The following is a 14,106-nucleotide window of genomic DNA, read 5'->3' on the forward strand; positions in this document are numbered from 1 at the left end:
GAGAAAAGGGCCCCCGACCCTGCTCCTGCCAGATGGGAGCGGGTGCAGCCGGAAAAGCACTCCTCCCCCAAGGAAGTGGGGCTTCAGAGCTCCATTCCGATTGTCTGCAGTGCTAGAGTTGGCATCAGTCCTCACAGCAGCAATCCTGTTGGGGAGATATTATCTTGCAGATAAGGTATTAAGGAATTTGCTCAAGGTATCCGAGCAGTAAGTAGCAGAGCCAGACACCGACCTCAGGAGCTCTGACTCCAAGCTGGCCAGACCCTAAAGTCTGTGCTCTAACAAGTCAGGTTGCCTCAGAGAACACTGTGCTGCAAGCTGTGACAGAGGAGGAGACAGAGCTCGGGGGACCAGAAGAGGAGAGGGGAACTGAGCCCTCTGCGAGCTGTCCTGGAGGACAAAGGGTGTGAACGAGCCGCAGTAGTGATTCAGGACAGGCCTGCCCAGGTTCTTTAGTGGTCTCGTGAGTCCCTAGGGCATGTGCAGGGAGGAACACTAAAAGGTCAAGGCCAGGAGTTCCTGCTGTGGCACAGTGGGTTAAGGATCCGACTGCAGCAGCTCAGGTCATGGAAGTGTAGGTTTGATCCCCGGCCCGGCACAAGGGGTTAAGGATCCATGTAGGTCACCGCTGCACTTGGATTCAGTCCCTGGCCTGGGAACTTCCACACGTTGCAGGTGCAGCCAAAAAAAAGCAGGGGTGGGGAGGTCAAGGCCAAGTGCCCAAAGTTCAGAGGATGGTGTCTTTTTTTGGTGGGAAGAAAAGGTGAAGATGAGTTGGGTTTGGGTTGTAGGAAACAGAAACCCACTCATCTTAACTTGAGCAAAGAAATAATTTAAGAAAAGCAAACGATGGAGTTCCCATTGTGGCTCATCAGAAATGAATCAGACCAGCATCCAAGGGGACGCAGGTTCGATCCCTGGCCTCGCTCAGTGGGTTAAGGATCCAGCGTTGCTGTGGCTATGGTGTAGGCCGGCAGCTGTAGCTCCGATTCGCCCCTAGCCTGAGAAGTTCCCTATGCTGCAGGTTCGGCCCTAAAAAAACAAAAAAATTTAAAAATTAAAAAATAAAAAGACAAAAAACAAAAGCAACAAGAAAAAGGAGTGTTTATTTTAGGGATTCAGGCATTTTGTAGAACCCAAGGGTAGAAATTTACCATAAGCCCAGGAGGGCTGGTTTAAGATGGGACATGCACACTGGCCCCATCAGCCGCCCTCTCACTCCCGCCTCTGCTTCTGCCTAGGTCTCCTCACCCTTTTCCCTCTGCAGTCTGGCTCTGGCTCTGGCTCTGCGCAGGAGGGCAAAAGATGCTTTCTCAGATCGAAAGAGCTCTGATCCGCAATTCTAAAGCCCTGGGAGAAAGAATCTGATTTGCTCCTCTTGGGCCCCGCAGCTCTGGACAGGGAATAAGAGTCCATGCTCAGAGAAGGTGAAGTCTGGGTGGCTGGGCAGACCCCAGAGGTCATGCCGGAGTGTTCTGGAATGTGTCCAACTCCAGATATTGTCAGAACCCATGTTCCGGAGGGAGGGTGCTGAGAGGTCTTCGTTTTTACTTCCTCATTCTGCCCTTTAAAGTAGAACATTGGCTTCCACATTTACAATTCTTCTGTGGAGTTATTAAATCCATAAATAAAGATTTAATCTTTTAAGCTCTGCATCGTGAGAGCAGAAGAGCAGGCAGAGGAGAGCTGACCAGCCTTGGAGGCCAGGGTAGCAAAGGAGGAAGCGGCTGGGCTGCTAGGGCAGAGGAGCAGGCGAGGCTGCCGTGGTGGAGAGGAGCAAAGAGCAGAAGGACGGCCCCTGCCCTCTGGCTGAAGGAACAGAAGAGCCCTCCTGGGGCAGAAACCACCCTGCCGAGGCAGCCACAGAGAGGCTAGACCGCAGGCCCTAAGGAGACCTATCCTGCAGGCTGGGAGGAATACCAGGACAGTCTCAACAGCTCTCCAAACAGACATGTTTTGACCTTGAGCAGGTAGAGAAACGGGGAGCAGTGGCCGGGGATGCTCCCAGGAGTCTCGGGGAAGGGGCGCCTATCCAAGGAGGAGAGTGAGAAGGAATCCAGAAAATCTGAGTCTGGAGGAAGAGGAAGAGAGAAAGGGCTCTGGCTCCTGTTGAGCTCAGAGCCTAATCCCAGAGGCGGCAGTGACAGCTGAATCAACATCTTCATTCCTGACATCTCTGCCCTCTCCCTCCCCAGCATCCCGGGCTCAGACATTGGCTCAGGTTCCTTGACGAAGACGGCGAGAGGAACACGTTGGTTTCTCTGGCAGACAGATGCAAGGACCAGCACAGGTAGGAGAGGATACTGAGAACAAAGAGGACAGCTGGGAAGGTACGGCGGGAAACCCTACGGGCAGAGTGAGGGGTCAAGGGAGCCCCGGGACCTTGCCCGGTGATGGAGAGGCGACGCCTGGGCCAGAGATGTGGCGGACAGCTGTCCCCACAGCAGCAGGCCCTCCTGCTTCTTCATGCCGGTCCCACAGCCCCTTCCCTGGCTCTCGACTGTCTCGGGGCCAGCTGTCAGGAGCAGACGTGGAACTTCTCCTTGGGCTCTTAGCCCCTCTTTCCCCCACCAGGGCCTCAGCTTTCCAGTCTTCTGTTCAGCCCAAACCAGAGGCTGTAGCCTTTTTCTGCCACGTAAGGTGTTACGGAGGGTCTGAGAAGGGGTGGTGAGGCTGTTTTTCGGTGATAGGATTCAGCTACCGAGGCTGTCTCCTCGAGCAGCGGATAATTTAGTTTAATGAATTTGGACAGTTCACTGGATCTGCCCACACAGTTCCACTCACCTCCTAAAACACGTCCAAAATAGCACTAGCTATTGTACACCAGCCAAAAAGGCAAAAAGCAAAGTAAGAAATGACAAGGCCCCAGAGATTCCTGCCCTTTCAGAAAAGTCTGAGTGAACTTTTCCCACGAAATTGTAAAGGGGGGTGGGCATGCTCTTTCCCTCCCGCCACGGAACCAGGCAAAGGAAGCTGCCCCAGAGGCGGCACACGCCTTGCGAGGGAAGGACGCGCTGTTAGCAGGTGCTCCTCGCACGGATATCACCGACACAGTCTGGGAAGCTGTTCCCTCCCCGGGGTCGTCAAAACGCCAATTTTTTTTTTTTCTTCCGGTGTTTGGTGCTTTTTCAAGCTACCTCTCCAGACACGACCTCCCCCTTCAGCAGCTCACGGTCAGACACTGACAATATGCTGCCGCACGAGGAAGCTGCCCGTGCCCACGTGCGCATGCGCACAAGCCCCCCTCAAGGCTGGACGCTCCCCCCCCCCCGCCCCGTGGCACGGCTGCCACCGAGAACTCCCTCCTTCCTCCACTCCTTCCCCGTGCACCGTGCGCGGCTGGAGCCAGATGTTCCGTGGGCAGACCCCTCCGTGGGCTGACAGGCGGTGATTACTGCTGCCAGCCCCACATTAGAGAGAACTGAATGGGTGCGAGCCCCCTCCCGCCCCGGGCTCCTGACAAAGCGCCTTTGTGAGGTGCTGCGCTGCCTTGCTTTGCCCCTGCCTCCCCGACCTCAGGAGCAGCTCCGCCTGGGGAGACCAGAAAAGACGACAAAGGGAGGATCTCAGGGCCCTGACTGATCACCCTACCCTGAGTGGAGGAGGAGAGCTGTCCTGGGATGGGGGGATGAGGGGGGAAAGACCTGTTCCTTTCCCTTCCCCCTCCCCACCCCCCACCCGGATCAATAACCAGGACTCCCAGGGCTGCCTGACATCAGCATACTGTCAAAATGCTGGATCTTGTCCACCGGCCTGCCTTGCTCCTGGGCGTTGGACGTGAGGTTGAGGCTGGAGTGGGGCCTGGTACAGAGCTCAGCAGATTCCTAGAGGCTGGAGTCCAAAGCCCGGGCTTCCTCCTCCTGCCCCTTCTTCCTTCCCCAGAAGGCCTTCTGCATTTCCGGACCCGAGGCCAGAGTGCCAGGCAGGAGAGGGTTAAGTCTCCCAGATAGACTGCAGCCAGGTGCCAGGCCTGGGGTAGGAAGGTGGGAATGAGGAAGGGGCGAGAGGGATGTGCTGGGAAACTGGCTAGACTAACGTTTGGGACTTGGTCACTGCCCCTCCTCCTTGCCCAAACCGCAGACACCGTGGCAGCAGGAAAATCAGAGTGGTTCAGACCAGGCACGATTGTGCAACCTGGCCCTGGGGACGAGCCTGATGCTGGAGATGGGAGTGGGGTTCAGCGTAGGGGGCAGAGTCCAGAGGTGAGACTTCAAGTTCTTACTGAACAACACCCAGGCCCCCGGGAGCTGGTTTCCACACTCGACTTCAGTGGGACTAAAATCCATTTTCTGGTTCAAAACCTCAGAGAATTGGAAGCTCTGCCCTGGGCCCCAGTCTCGTGGCCAGAGGCACGGTGCCACGGGTGGTTCTGGGAGGGCCGCTGTGGACCTTGGTGGGTGTGGAGGGAGGCCTTGCGCCCAACCTCCTCGACTGGCGGGATTCTGCCGCCTCTCCAGGCGCCTCACAGTAAAATCTGTAACCGGAGAAGTCCCCTCTCCCTCAGCAAGGGAGGCCAGCCAAGTCCTTAATGTGGCCTAAGGAGTGGGGATGGGGCGGAGGAGAAGACTGAGGGTCACGGGGGAGAAATCTGATCCGAGGGCTACCCCAAACAAACACAGGCGAGGAGCAGAGGATTTTCCTTTTAATGCAAAACGCCGCAGTACAAACGAGTCTGAGTCTCCTTCTTTAGGGCACTGAAGGGAGAAAGGAGAGAGGGGCAGAGTTCAAAGTCTCCTCCCAGCCCTCTCTCCCCTGACTCACACTGTGCAAAAAAGAATCTGTGGCCTGTTCACCAGGGTCGCCCCCCTACAAGGGTCAGAGCTCTGGGTCTGAGTCATCTTTCACTGGCTTGAAATTCTTCGATAGGGGGCAGGAGAGCAGGAGTGAATGCTGCGGGCTTTCTCTCTCTCAGCTCCAAAGGGATTCCTCAAGATCTGGAGTCCCATGTGAAATGAGGGGGCAATGAGAGTTTGGTTTCCATTGGCTAAAAAGAGGAGATTTGAATCGCAACTTGCGCACATCTGGAGAATGAGGAGCAGAAACTTTGGGAGGGATAGAAATGGATGGAGGCGAAGGAGATTCAGAAAACAAAGACCAGCTCCCTCACACTTCTTCCTCTTTCTTCCTCATCTCCAGCTTATAGACAATCTGGTAGCCATCATCCCAGGCGTAGAGCTGGCGCTCTCGGGGGTTATAGCGGAGGCTGGCATGGGCACCATATCGGCGGGGGAAATAAGGCAGTGCTGCCCTCTCAGGGGTCAGGGTGCCGCTGGCATCAAAGGAGCACTGGATGCGGGCCCGACTGGCCGGGGCGAGTATTATAGACGACATACAGGGTCCCACAGATGACAAAGGCAGCCTCCGCATTCTCTCTGGGACATGGCGTGTCCCACTGCTGCTCTGTGTCCAGTGTCTGTGGGTCTAACTTGGCCAGACACAGGTGCCTGTCATCCTCCCGGGTGGCATAGACAGCCCAAAGGCCCTCCTCATCAGCCGCCAGGTCTATGTACGTGTCTGCCGTCAGCCCGTACGGGGGGATCAAACCCTCTGCTGGGAACACCGAACTGTCCACCACTGTGCGGTTTGCCAGGTGGAACTTGATGAGCTGCAAAGTGTTCTCCAAGTCACCACCCCCGCCGGGTCCTCCAGGGGGCCTCCGGGCATAATAAAGAAAGCCACCATATACCAGCTGACCCGTGCCTACCCAGGGGAAGGGCACCCGGATTCGGGAAGCTTTCCGGGCAGCCATGGCAAGGGTGAAGTCACGCAGCCTTGGGAAGACAAAGGCCGTGTCATTCTGGGTCCCATCTAACACGAAGATCTTCTCTGTGGGCCCCAGTGGATCCTTGGTCCATAGACCAGCTGGGCCACCGAACCGCTTCAGGATCTTCATTGATCTCACCTGAGAGATTGTGTAGCCACAGTCTGGTGGGAAAGGAGAAAAGTACAGGACAAGGAAACACAGGCACGAGTTAGACGCTCACTGCAGGAACCCCCCACGGTGGGCCATTCGGAGAAGAGAAGGCATTTGCCCCGTGGACGCCTCCACTCTTACAAAGGCCGGGGAAAAAAGCGCACCACAGAGGCTTGGGTCGCCAGAAACTCTCCTTAACAAACCTGACACCACAGATTTCCCTAAGAGATTCCAGAAGCAGAGCTCAAGGGACCGGGACACAGAGGAAAAAAAAGGGAAAGAGCCAAGGACAAGTAAAGGTACTGAGTGTCAGGGGCCTGTTTGAGATCACTTACCTGTCACCATGTCGTACTTCTCATTTCTTCTTCTGCCCTTGCCTTTGGTCCCAGGGCCTCCGGTCACCTTCTCATCAACCTCCACACAGGGTGAGGCTGGGTTCTGGGTCTCCAGATAGTCCACCTCCCGCTCCAGACGGTCCACTCTCCCCGCAATGGTGTCAGCCTCAGTTCTCAGCGCCTCCCGCTCCTTCTCGGCCACCTCCAGCAGCGGCAGCATCTTGTTCTTGAAGTCGCGCAGCTCAGCAGCGTGCCGACTACTCTGGTCCTGGCACTGGGCCAGCCGTTCCTGAAGGGACGACGGGGTAGCAGGAGGGAGGGCTGAAGGGTTACAGCTCCCAGGCAGGGAGAGGCCCAACCAGGGAGTTGGGAACAGGGAAAAGTACAAACTCAGCCAGGCATCAACATCCCCTTCAACCCCCACCGAAAGGAAACCAAATGTTCAGAGATGCTAAATGTGCAGAGAGCCCGGCTGAGATTCACCAAGGCCCCGTCTCCACGTCTGTCCTTCAGCCCGTGTTCTGTGAGCAGGGCCACTGAGTCTTCTGAGCCTCTGGGGCAGTCTGAGCGCCTGAGGGTGAGAAGGGGTCTCGGCTCCATTATACAAGCCTCCTCTCAGGAATAGGCTGCTACAGACTTCAAAACTGTTGAAAAGGCAGAAAGTTGCAGATTCGCTGAGAACTTCCAACTTTCACAGAATCATCAGCTCAGCCTGAAATGCACCCGCACAACCCTAGCTCTCATTTCTACTCTGTTCCCTTATCCCATCTAATCCCAGGGGTAAAATGCAAAGGTCTCTTTGCTCTGGAATTGCCCTATGCATGTGGGGGAAGAGGAGGGCTTGCCATTCTGAAGGTCCTCTTATTAAAAGAGGGAGTTTTCTGTAGGTTCTTACAGAGCCCTAACTTGTCATCCCCAGATCCCCGACAAACTGGGCAAATCAACAGAAGATGTGGAATCCTTCCAGGCAGGGCCAGGAGAGAAGGAGTCACTTACCTCTAAAGCAGCTAGTCGGCGTTCCATGTACTCCACAAGGTGCTGCTGCTGTCCTTGAATGGGTCCCGACCACGACAAAAGGACCAGGATGAGGACAGGAGTGTGGGGCCCCATGGCAGCGGGAGAGCAGGGCCGGGCAGCGTGCAGTCCTGCGGCCAGCCTCCTCCACTCTAGCGGGCGGCGGGGCTAGCTTTGGAGGCGGGCTGGGGGCGGTGCCTCCTCTCTTTCTGGATCTCCCAGTCTCCCTCACTACTCTGGAATGCTTTCAGTCTCCTTACGGGCCGCCACCCCCTCCCTTCCGCCTGGATTGATCAAACACAGATGGCCCTGTTACAGAGAAGCCAGAAGCCTTAACCACCTCCCGCCTGAGCTGGTAGGCTCCCCAGGAGAAGGGAAGGAGATTGGAAACCCCAGGGCAAAGGCCTTCTGGGCAGTCACCAAGGAAAAGATGCTAGCAGCAGGAGGCAGAGGCCCCAGAGAAAACAGCAAACTCTATTCCTGTTTCAGAATGCTCCCAGTACTGCATGAAGAAACATCCTTCATTAATTCTTTCCTTTACCGGCAATAAAATAGTGTGAATTGTTTTCTGCCTTTAGTGGAAGCTGGAAGCAGGGGTGATGAGGGTTAAGGGGAAGAGATGGGAAAAAAGGCCTTGGAGGTCGTCTGTACTACCTCTTGTACAGCTCATTGGCGCCACCTTGTGCTAAATAAGCACCTGATGTCATCTCAGGATTAACAGGGAAACCAAGGCTTAGACTTCACCTCTTGAGGAAAATTTTCCACAAAGCAAGCCAAGTAGATTGAATTTACAGGGATTTTCATGATTAAAATGCAGCCTTCCCCATGGGGCTATTCAATTATTTATGAGGGCTATCTCAATCTCTCTCTGATTTAGCCTAAGAAAGAGAATGTAATTGAAATAAACAATTATATTAAAAAAGCCCAAAAATAGGTCATTGAGAAATGAGTAAATTAATTCTTGATTATCTAGACATGAGACTGACAGCAGAACTTTTCTATATATAGTCTTCCTTTGCCTGAAATCATCTATGCATATTCTCTTACCAAACTTGGGGAGTGTTGAGTGAGTTCACACTAATTTTACACTCATCTATTTAGGGGGAAAAAAATCGGAAAAACATGTTGAGTCTAAATCAAAATAAATGCATTCTGACTTCCCTACTAATAGGAGAGAACAGATTATGGATCATTTCTCTTGGTTATGCCCCAAAAGGGCCTTTCTAAATGTTTCTCATTTCCATATCCAAAGTAGGACTGCAGGAGCCAGCCCAAAATGAATTAATGGCCACCGTAAGGTACCCTTGTCCTAAGACACATGCATCAAAAGAATTCAAACAAACACAGCATTTATTCAGAGACCTGCAGTGAATGAAGCTCTAATTCCTTATCAGGAGAAATTTTACTCACTTTAATCAAGAGAAATCTGATCAGATGTCCTTCTCCTCTGGGAAAAAAATAGTATCTTCTTGTGGTTATTCTTATTTTCATTCTGCTACTTTAGATGTCTGGTGGAACATGCTAGGAGGCAGTTTAATTACAACCAGTGTGAGAAGTCTGTGCCTCTTTCAGAGGGCCAGATCCAGATGATCTTAAGTTAGGGCCCTGGATGCTCCATTCTTGGGAAGCGTCCTCTACCGACCCCTATTCATTTCTGCGTGGAGATCTGTATGAAGAATGAATTTGCCTCTAACACTCTACTGAGGTTCAGATGCAATGGACCTGGCCATTCCAAAGATGCCTATTACTGACCCTTTGGAACACTTACAACAGAAATCAAAGAGAGCCACTTGAATCAGAAAATTTATCCATTTTATTGATGCATTGCAATTGCTCTACATTTTACCATATTATGTAGAAAATACTGAAAATACAAGCTACTTTGTAAAACTAAAGACAAACATTGAATCCAAAGATAAACTATGTTTTACACAATGGACCCTTTTCCCATAGTTAGTATTAAATTTTAAATATCTATTTCCTTTGTTAAAATGATTATTTTACATACTCCCTAAGTACATCTGCATTACAAACAAAGCTCAGTAATTCTCAGAAACTGTTTCTAGAGGCTCGTTGTAAAAGGAAGCGCACAACCGGAAAAGGGAGAAAGCAAAAAAAGTTTAAATCGCACACAATAACTAGCATATCAAATACATTTAATAAAGTTGGAATTCCATTGCAATATCAAGGGTTCAAAGCAGAAATACTAACAATACATATAATGTACATAAAATGTACTGCTACATGTAGTGAGATTATTTTTCAAGCTGAATCAAAACCACACATTATATAAAGTTTAGCAACAAACAACCATGTAGACATGCTGCACCATCCATCAGTTTAAAAAAAAAAAATCGAAATAGGAAGCAGGCTTGGGTCATTCCTGTCACTGAGAGGCAATTTCATTTCCTATCCTAAAATAAATCACCCTAACCAGTGGGTTTTGCATAATAATGCTGAAGAAAACACACACTACTGTGCTTGCCTGGCTCTAGGCAGTCAAGCTCAGCCCCTCTAGTGGAGGAGGATGGATGGTCACAACTGTTTAAGTGGAGTTATTCCTGGGCCTGGGGATTTTAGCTGAGCACTGACTGTAGTATCACTTCCTGGGAGCGACTGAAAACTCTGGAATGATCTAGTGTCCTGCTGAGCCTAGAGTGGCTGTACCTAACCCTTCCCACTTCCTCTCTCACCCCGAAGGGGAGAAGTTGGAAATACAAATTCTGAGAGGAACTAAAGCCTTAAGCTGATCTGAGGTCAGGCCACTGTGACCTGGGCCAGATGCTCACTTAATTCCAGGGGCTTCCCCCATCCTGTCAGGGCCAGTAATGTTAAGCCCCAGGGACAGGCTCTAAAGCCACACTGAGCACATATACACAGACATGGGTGGATGTTTTTATCTTGGTAAGTCTGAAATGCCAATTTGCAAACTAAGACTGAAAATGTTTAAAATTCTTAAAGCCACACATTGCTAGTAAGGTGATTAAGGTAACAGTACAAGCTCTTGGTATCGTCTTCTCCCTGTGAAGACTCCTATCTTAAGTGGTATCCACTCATTGGACTGGGGGTGGGGAGGGGTGGGTAGGAGTGGAGTGTTTTGTGGCGGTTTTTTTTTTTTTTTTTCCTGCATCTCATTTCTTACAAAAACAACAAATCTTATCCCTTGTAGAGGAAAGATAAGGAACAAAAAATGTTTCCATCAGAAACTAGATCTGTCTTTGAGCAAGAAAATGAGAATGTGCTTGGCAAAAAGAGACACAAAGATCACACACGCTGACCAGAAAACTATGTAATACTAGTGACAGAAACTATACAAACTGCTTGGGTATCTTGACCAATAATGCTGAAAACACAACTCAATATAATGATAAAAAATATATATAGAAAACGCCGACATGTTCCTGGTCGGCTGTACTGACTATCTGTCCCCTCTTGAAAGCCCTTCCTACTTACAATGAAGATATTCCAAATACCTTGACAGCTCCTCGGTGTTCAACCTGGTACAGAGCTTGCTGACCAGGCTCCATGAAATCTCCCATCTCCATCCTGCACCTCCTTGACACCATCTCTACAAAGAACCAGTCCTAGACTTATCCCTCAAATATATAACTTTCAGTTCAGATGGAACACGTCTAGATCTCAGGGTTAACCTTCTTCCCCTAAATCTTTCACGGGCAGGAACTTCGCCATCCCTAGTGCCCTCTACCTGACCCAGATCCGAGCAGGAGCTGAGAGTACAAGGACAATTTCACAATTTGAAGGGCCCCAAGAATCCACAGTTGTTACAAAGAAACCTCAAGAGCCCAATGACTCAACAGGCTTTGGTTCCTTCTCGATATTCTTCACCGGCTAAGAACCTTTCTGTGAGTTCCCTGTCACCAGCGGCATCACAAAACTCTTCCTCATAGTACGGGGACGTGGTAAGCAATACAACAGGCTCTTTGGTATAAACACATCTGTTACATGTTTTGTCAACAAGCAAATATTTTACTAGGAATGTCAACTATTTGCAGGAAGGACTGCCACATGGAATAAAGGAAAAAATAAATCTCATCTAAAAGTGATTGCACATACTTAAAAAAATGCATATTTAATATTGGCTTGACTCCTCTCACCTGCTTCCCAAATTCTCACAGAAGCAAGGTAGCAACGCACAGTGAGAGAGCCACGTGGGGAAAATGCTTCTGTGAGAACTCAGCTGAGACTCCAACATGGAAAGGGGTAGAGGTGACAGTAAAAAAGAGAAGCTGCTGTTTTTATTTTCACTGTCGGCAGGGAAACTGAGAACAATGCATATACACAACACAGCTACTAATCAATCCTGTTCTGATAAATCCCAGTGAACAGCTCAGGGTCCACGGGGGCTTGCTGGTCCATCCTAAGGCAAGCTCACTGTAAACTCTATTAACCACTACATTATCATATAAGGCACTACAAGAAGGGAAGGAGGAGAGAAGGAAGGAAGAGACACACACTGAACAACTCCTCACCAGACACACCTGTGCAAAACAATTCCAAGGGTCTCCTCTCCTTGCAGGCAATGCCCCTGCTCACTCAGCACTACAGTAATATGCTCTAATATAGTTGCAATTAGTTCACATACATTCCAACAAGTATCAGTTCATTTTGGTTTAAATACAATGGAGACATCAATCCCATCTCCGGGGGTAACACTGGAGGATCAGATACACACTAAATACACAATTCAAGTGTAATCACTACACATTTGATTACAAATAACATTTTGGGTTAGCAGGAAAAATTGCTTGTTATAGTCTTCTAATCAATATGTACATATTTAATTATGCAAAATATTAAAACACCACCAATTACAAAACTTCTAAAATATTTTTAAATTCAGTAATAAATTTTTAAAATATTTTGCAATTCCTACATGCACTTACTGTGTAAGTCTTAATAAGAGAGCATTCAATTTGCTGCTGGCATACAAAGAAAGCTACTTTAAAGTATAAAAGCTATACACAACGTTCTTATCTGGTGTCAGATTCTCTAGCTTTTGCCCCAAATAAATCACATAGAATGAAGGAAGAGATGAGGCAAAGAGAGAGAGAGGTGTATTACTGAAAATTCATTCTAAATCTTCGGGCAAAGCTCATCAATGCCAGTATCACATAATACAAAGAGATTTTGCGTATAATAGGTCAATCACCACCATACAATAATAACCACCTTAATGGCTTTTCTAGTAATAAAATTTAAGCTGAATCAGAGAGAAGGACTTTTAAAAAATAATTTAAAAAGAACACACAGGGCTTCATTAAAAAATACCTGATGCTTTCACGGTAGGTATAGATTCTCTCACACGAAGTTGCCAGCAAATGGTGAGCTGCCTCTTTAACATTACTCTATAATTAACACAGGAGCAACTGAGAGAACCCCAAAAGCAACACAAAATAGCATGTAACCAGTTTTGCAGAAAATAACAATTTTCCATTAAGTATAATGTCACATGAAAACAAAACTAAAACACTAAATGTCCCATTAGCAAGGGTAAAATCTTCAGAAGTGCGAGATAGTAAAATATAGACTTGTGCAAGTTGCTCTTAAAGTAAGCGATTAAGTCTTGGTTTTTAAATAAGCAGAAAGTAATGATTCTTTCTTTTCTTATTTGTTACCAGATTTCTAGTCTTCCTATCAGCATTGTCCTCTGATCAGCAATTACAATACAATAAAGTTAAATAAAGAGGGGCTTCACTTGTTTTTAAAAGCATTTATAGAAATCAAGTCAGAGAGAGAAAATATTTTTCAAAGGCTAACTTCAGAATGATCTCTCTTCCTGGGTAATTGCAGAAGATGGGCATCTGAACTCTTCCAAATACCAAAAATGCTGTCACAAAAATGAAGAAGTAAAAAATAGGGCAGACTTTGGGAGACTACAACAATGCAGTCAACACTGAGACAGGTTCCCCAGAGAAAAGCCTTCTGCTTCAGTGGGCCCCTGCAGAGCAAGTTGCTGGCTACGGAGTTTCAGGAGAGGGTAAGGGAGGAAGGAGCTCTTCACAGCCCATGATTACGAACTCTGACCCCTCCTCCCTCATGCTCACCAACTACAAGTACGAATACTGGCTGATCTTGGTAGGACTCAGTGGATATCCAGTGTAAATTGCTGAGCCTCGGGAAGACCCAATATAAGACTGGGTGGCAAACTGGTGTTGGTACTGAGCAGGGGCCACGCTGGCAGAAGTGAGGAGACTGGGCCCAACACTGACAGGGACCTGGTGCACCAGAGTGCTAGGGTGGGTGGTATAGGCTGCAGCATGCCTTGAGGAGCCCTGGGGGGAGAAGAGATGAGCAATGGAGCTGGTGGAGCCCAATGCAGCAGCAGAGGTGGGGGGCAGCATACGTATACAGGTGAGGCTGGCTTGGCAGGTGAGCAGGGGCTGGGGCGAGGTGTGGGTGGCCCGACGAGTGTAGTGGGCTGCCATGCTGGAAGGCGTAGGGGGCTTGGGAGAGCGGGGCCACAAACGCCTGCTGCCTGCGGGGAGCAGGGTTGCTGCTTCTCTCCTGCGAGGTTGGAGCTGATGATGACTGCTGGTTCTGGAAGGAGGAAGAAGGGAGTGAGGAATGTGGAGATCACTCTGGTTCAGGGGACCAAAGGCCAATATGAGAGCTGAAGTTCTAACTTATACTGCTTCCGGCTGCCACAGCACGGAATCCCCCCAACTGGCAATGCTGTCAGAAGTCAGCCAGCCATCTCTCTGCCCCTTGGTAGAAGAGATCCTAACCCAGCCCAGATAGCAGAAAGCTTGCTCTCAAGTTTGACAGAGAAAGGGAGAAATCAAGAGTTCACAGGGTTATTATCCACTCCTGCACGTGAATAAC

The 14,106-nt window shown here is 49.5% G+C and overlaps 2 protein-coding genes and 1 long non-coding RNA gene across 3 annotated transcripts in view; 1 reads left to right on the forward strand and 2 right to left on the reverse strand.

Annotated features, from left to right (window-relative positions):
• The first annotated feature begins 1,556 nt into the window (after nt 1-1,556).
• On the forward strand, nt 1,557-7,326 carry LOC125129821 (uncharacterized). The gene is made up of 3 exons (XR_007135565.1): nt 1,557-1,970; nt 2,196-2,290; nt 7,169-7,326. It is a non-coding gene; the product is annotated as an uncharacterized LOC125129821 (long non-coding RNA).
• OLFML3 (olfactomedin like 3) lies at nt 4,625-7,481 on the reverse strand. The gene is given in 4 exon segments (XM_047784959.1): nt 4,625-5,310; nt 5,312-5,925; nt 6,250-6,538; nt 7,246-7,481. Coding segments are annotated over 4 exon segments (1,224 nt in total). The 5' UTR covers nt 7,360-7,481; the 3' UTR covers nt 4,625-5,103.
• A 1,572-nt stretch (nt 7,482-9,053) lies between these two features.
• Nucleotides 9,054-14,106, reverse strand: part of HIPK1 (homeodomain interacting protein kinase 1) — a 56,564-nt gene continuing 51,511 nt past the window's right edge. Inside the window, 2 exon segments of the mRNA XM_047784958.1 lie at nt 9,054-13,616; nt 13,618-13,821. Of these exon segments, the coding sequence (XP_047640914.1) occupies nt 13,332-13,616; nt 13,618-13,821 (489 nt within the window). The 3' untranslated portion in view covers nt 9,054-13,331.

The sequence above is a fragment of the Phacochoerus africanus genome, chromosome 6, assembly GCF_016906955.1.
Source record: "Phacochoerus africanus isolate WHEZ1 chromosome 6, ROS_Pafr_v1, whole genome shotgun sequence".
In the NCBI taxonomy this organism is placed as follows: Eukaryota; Metazoa; Chordata; class Mammalia; order Artiodactyla; family Suidae; genus Phacochoerus; species Phacochoerus africanus.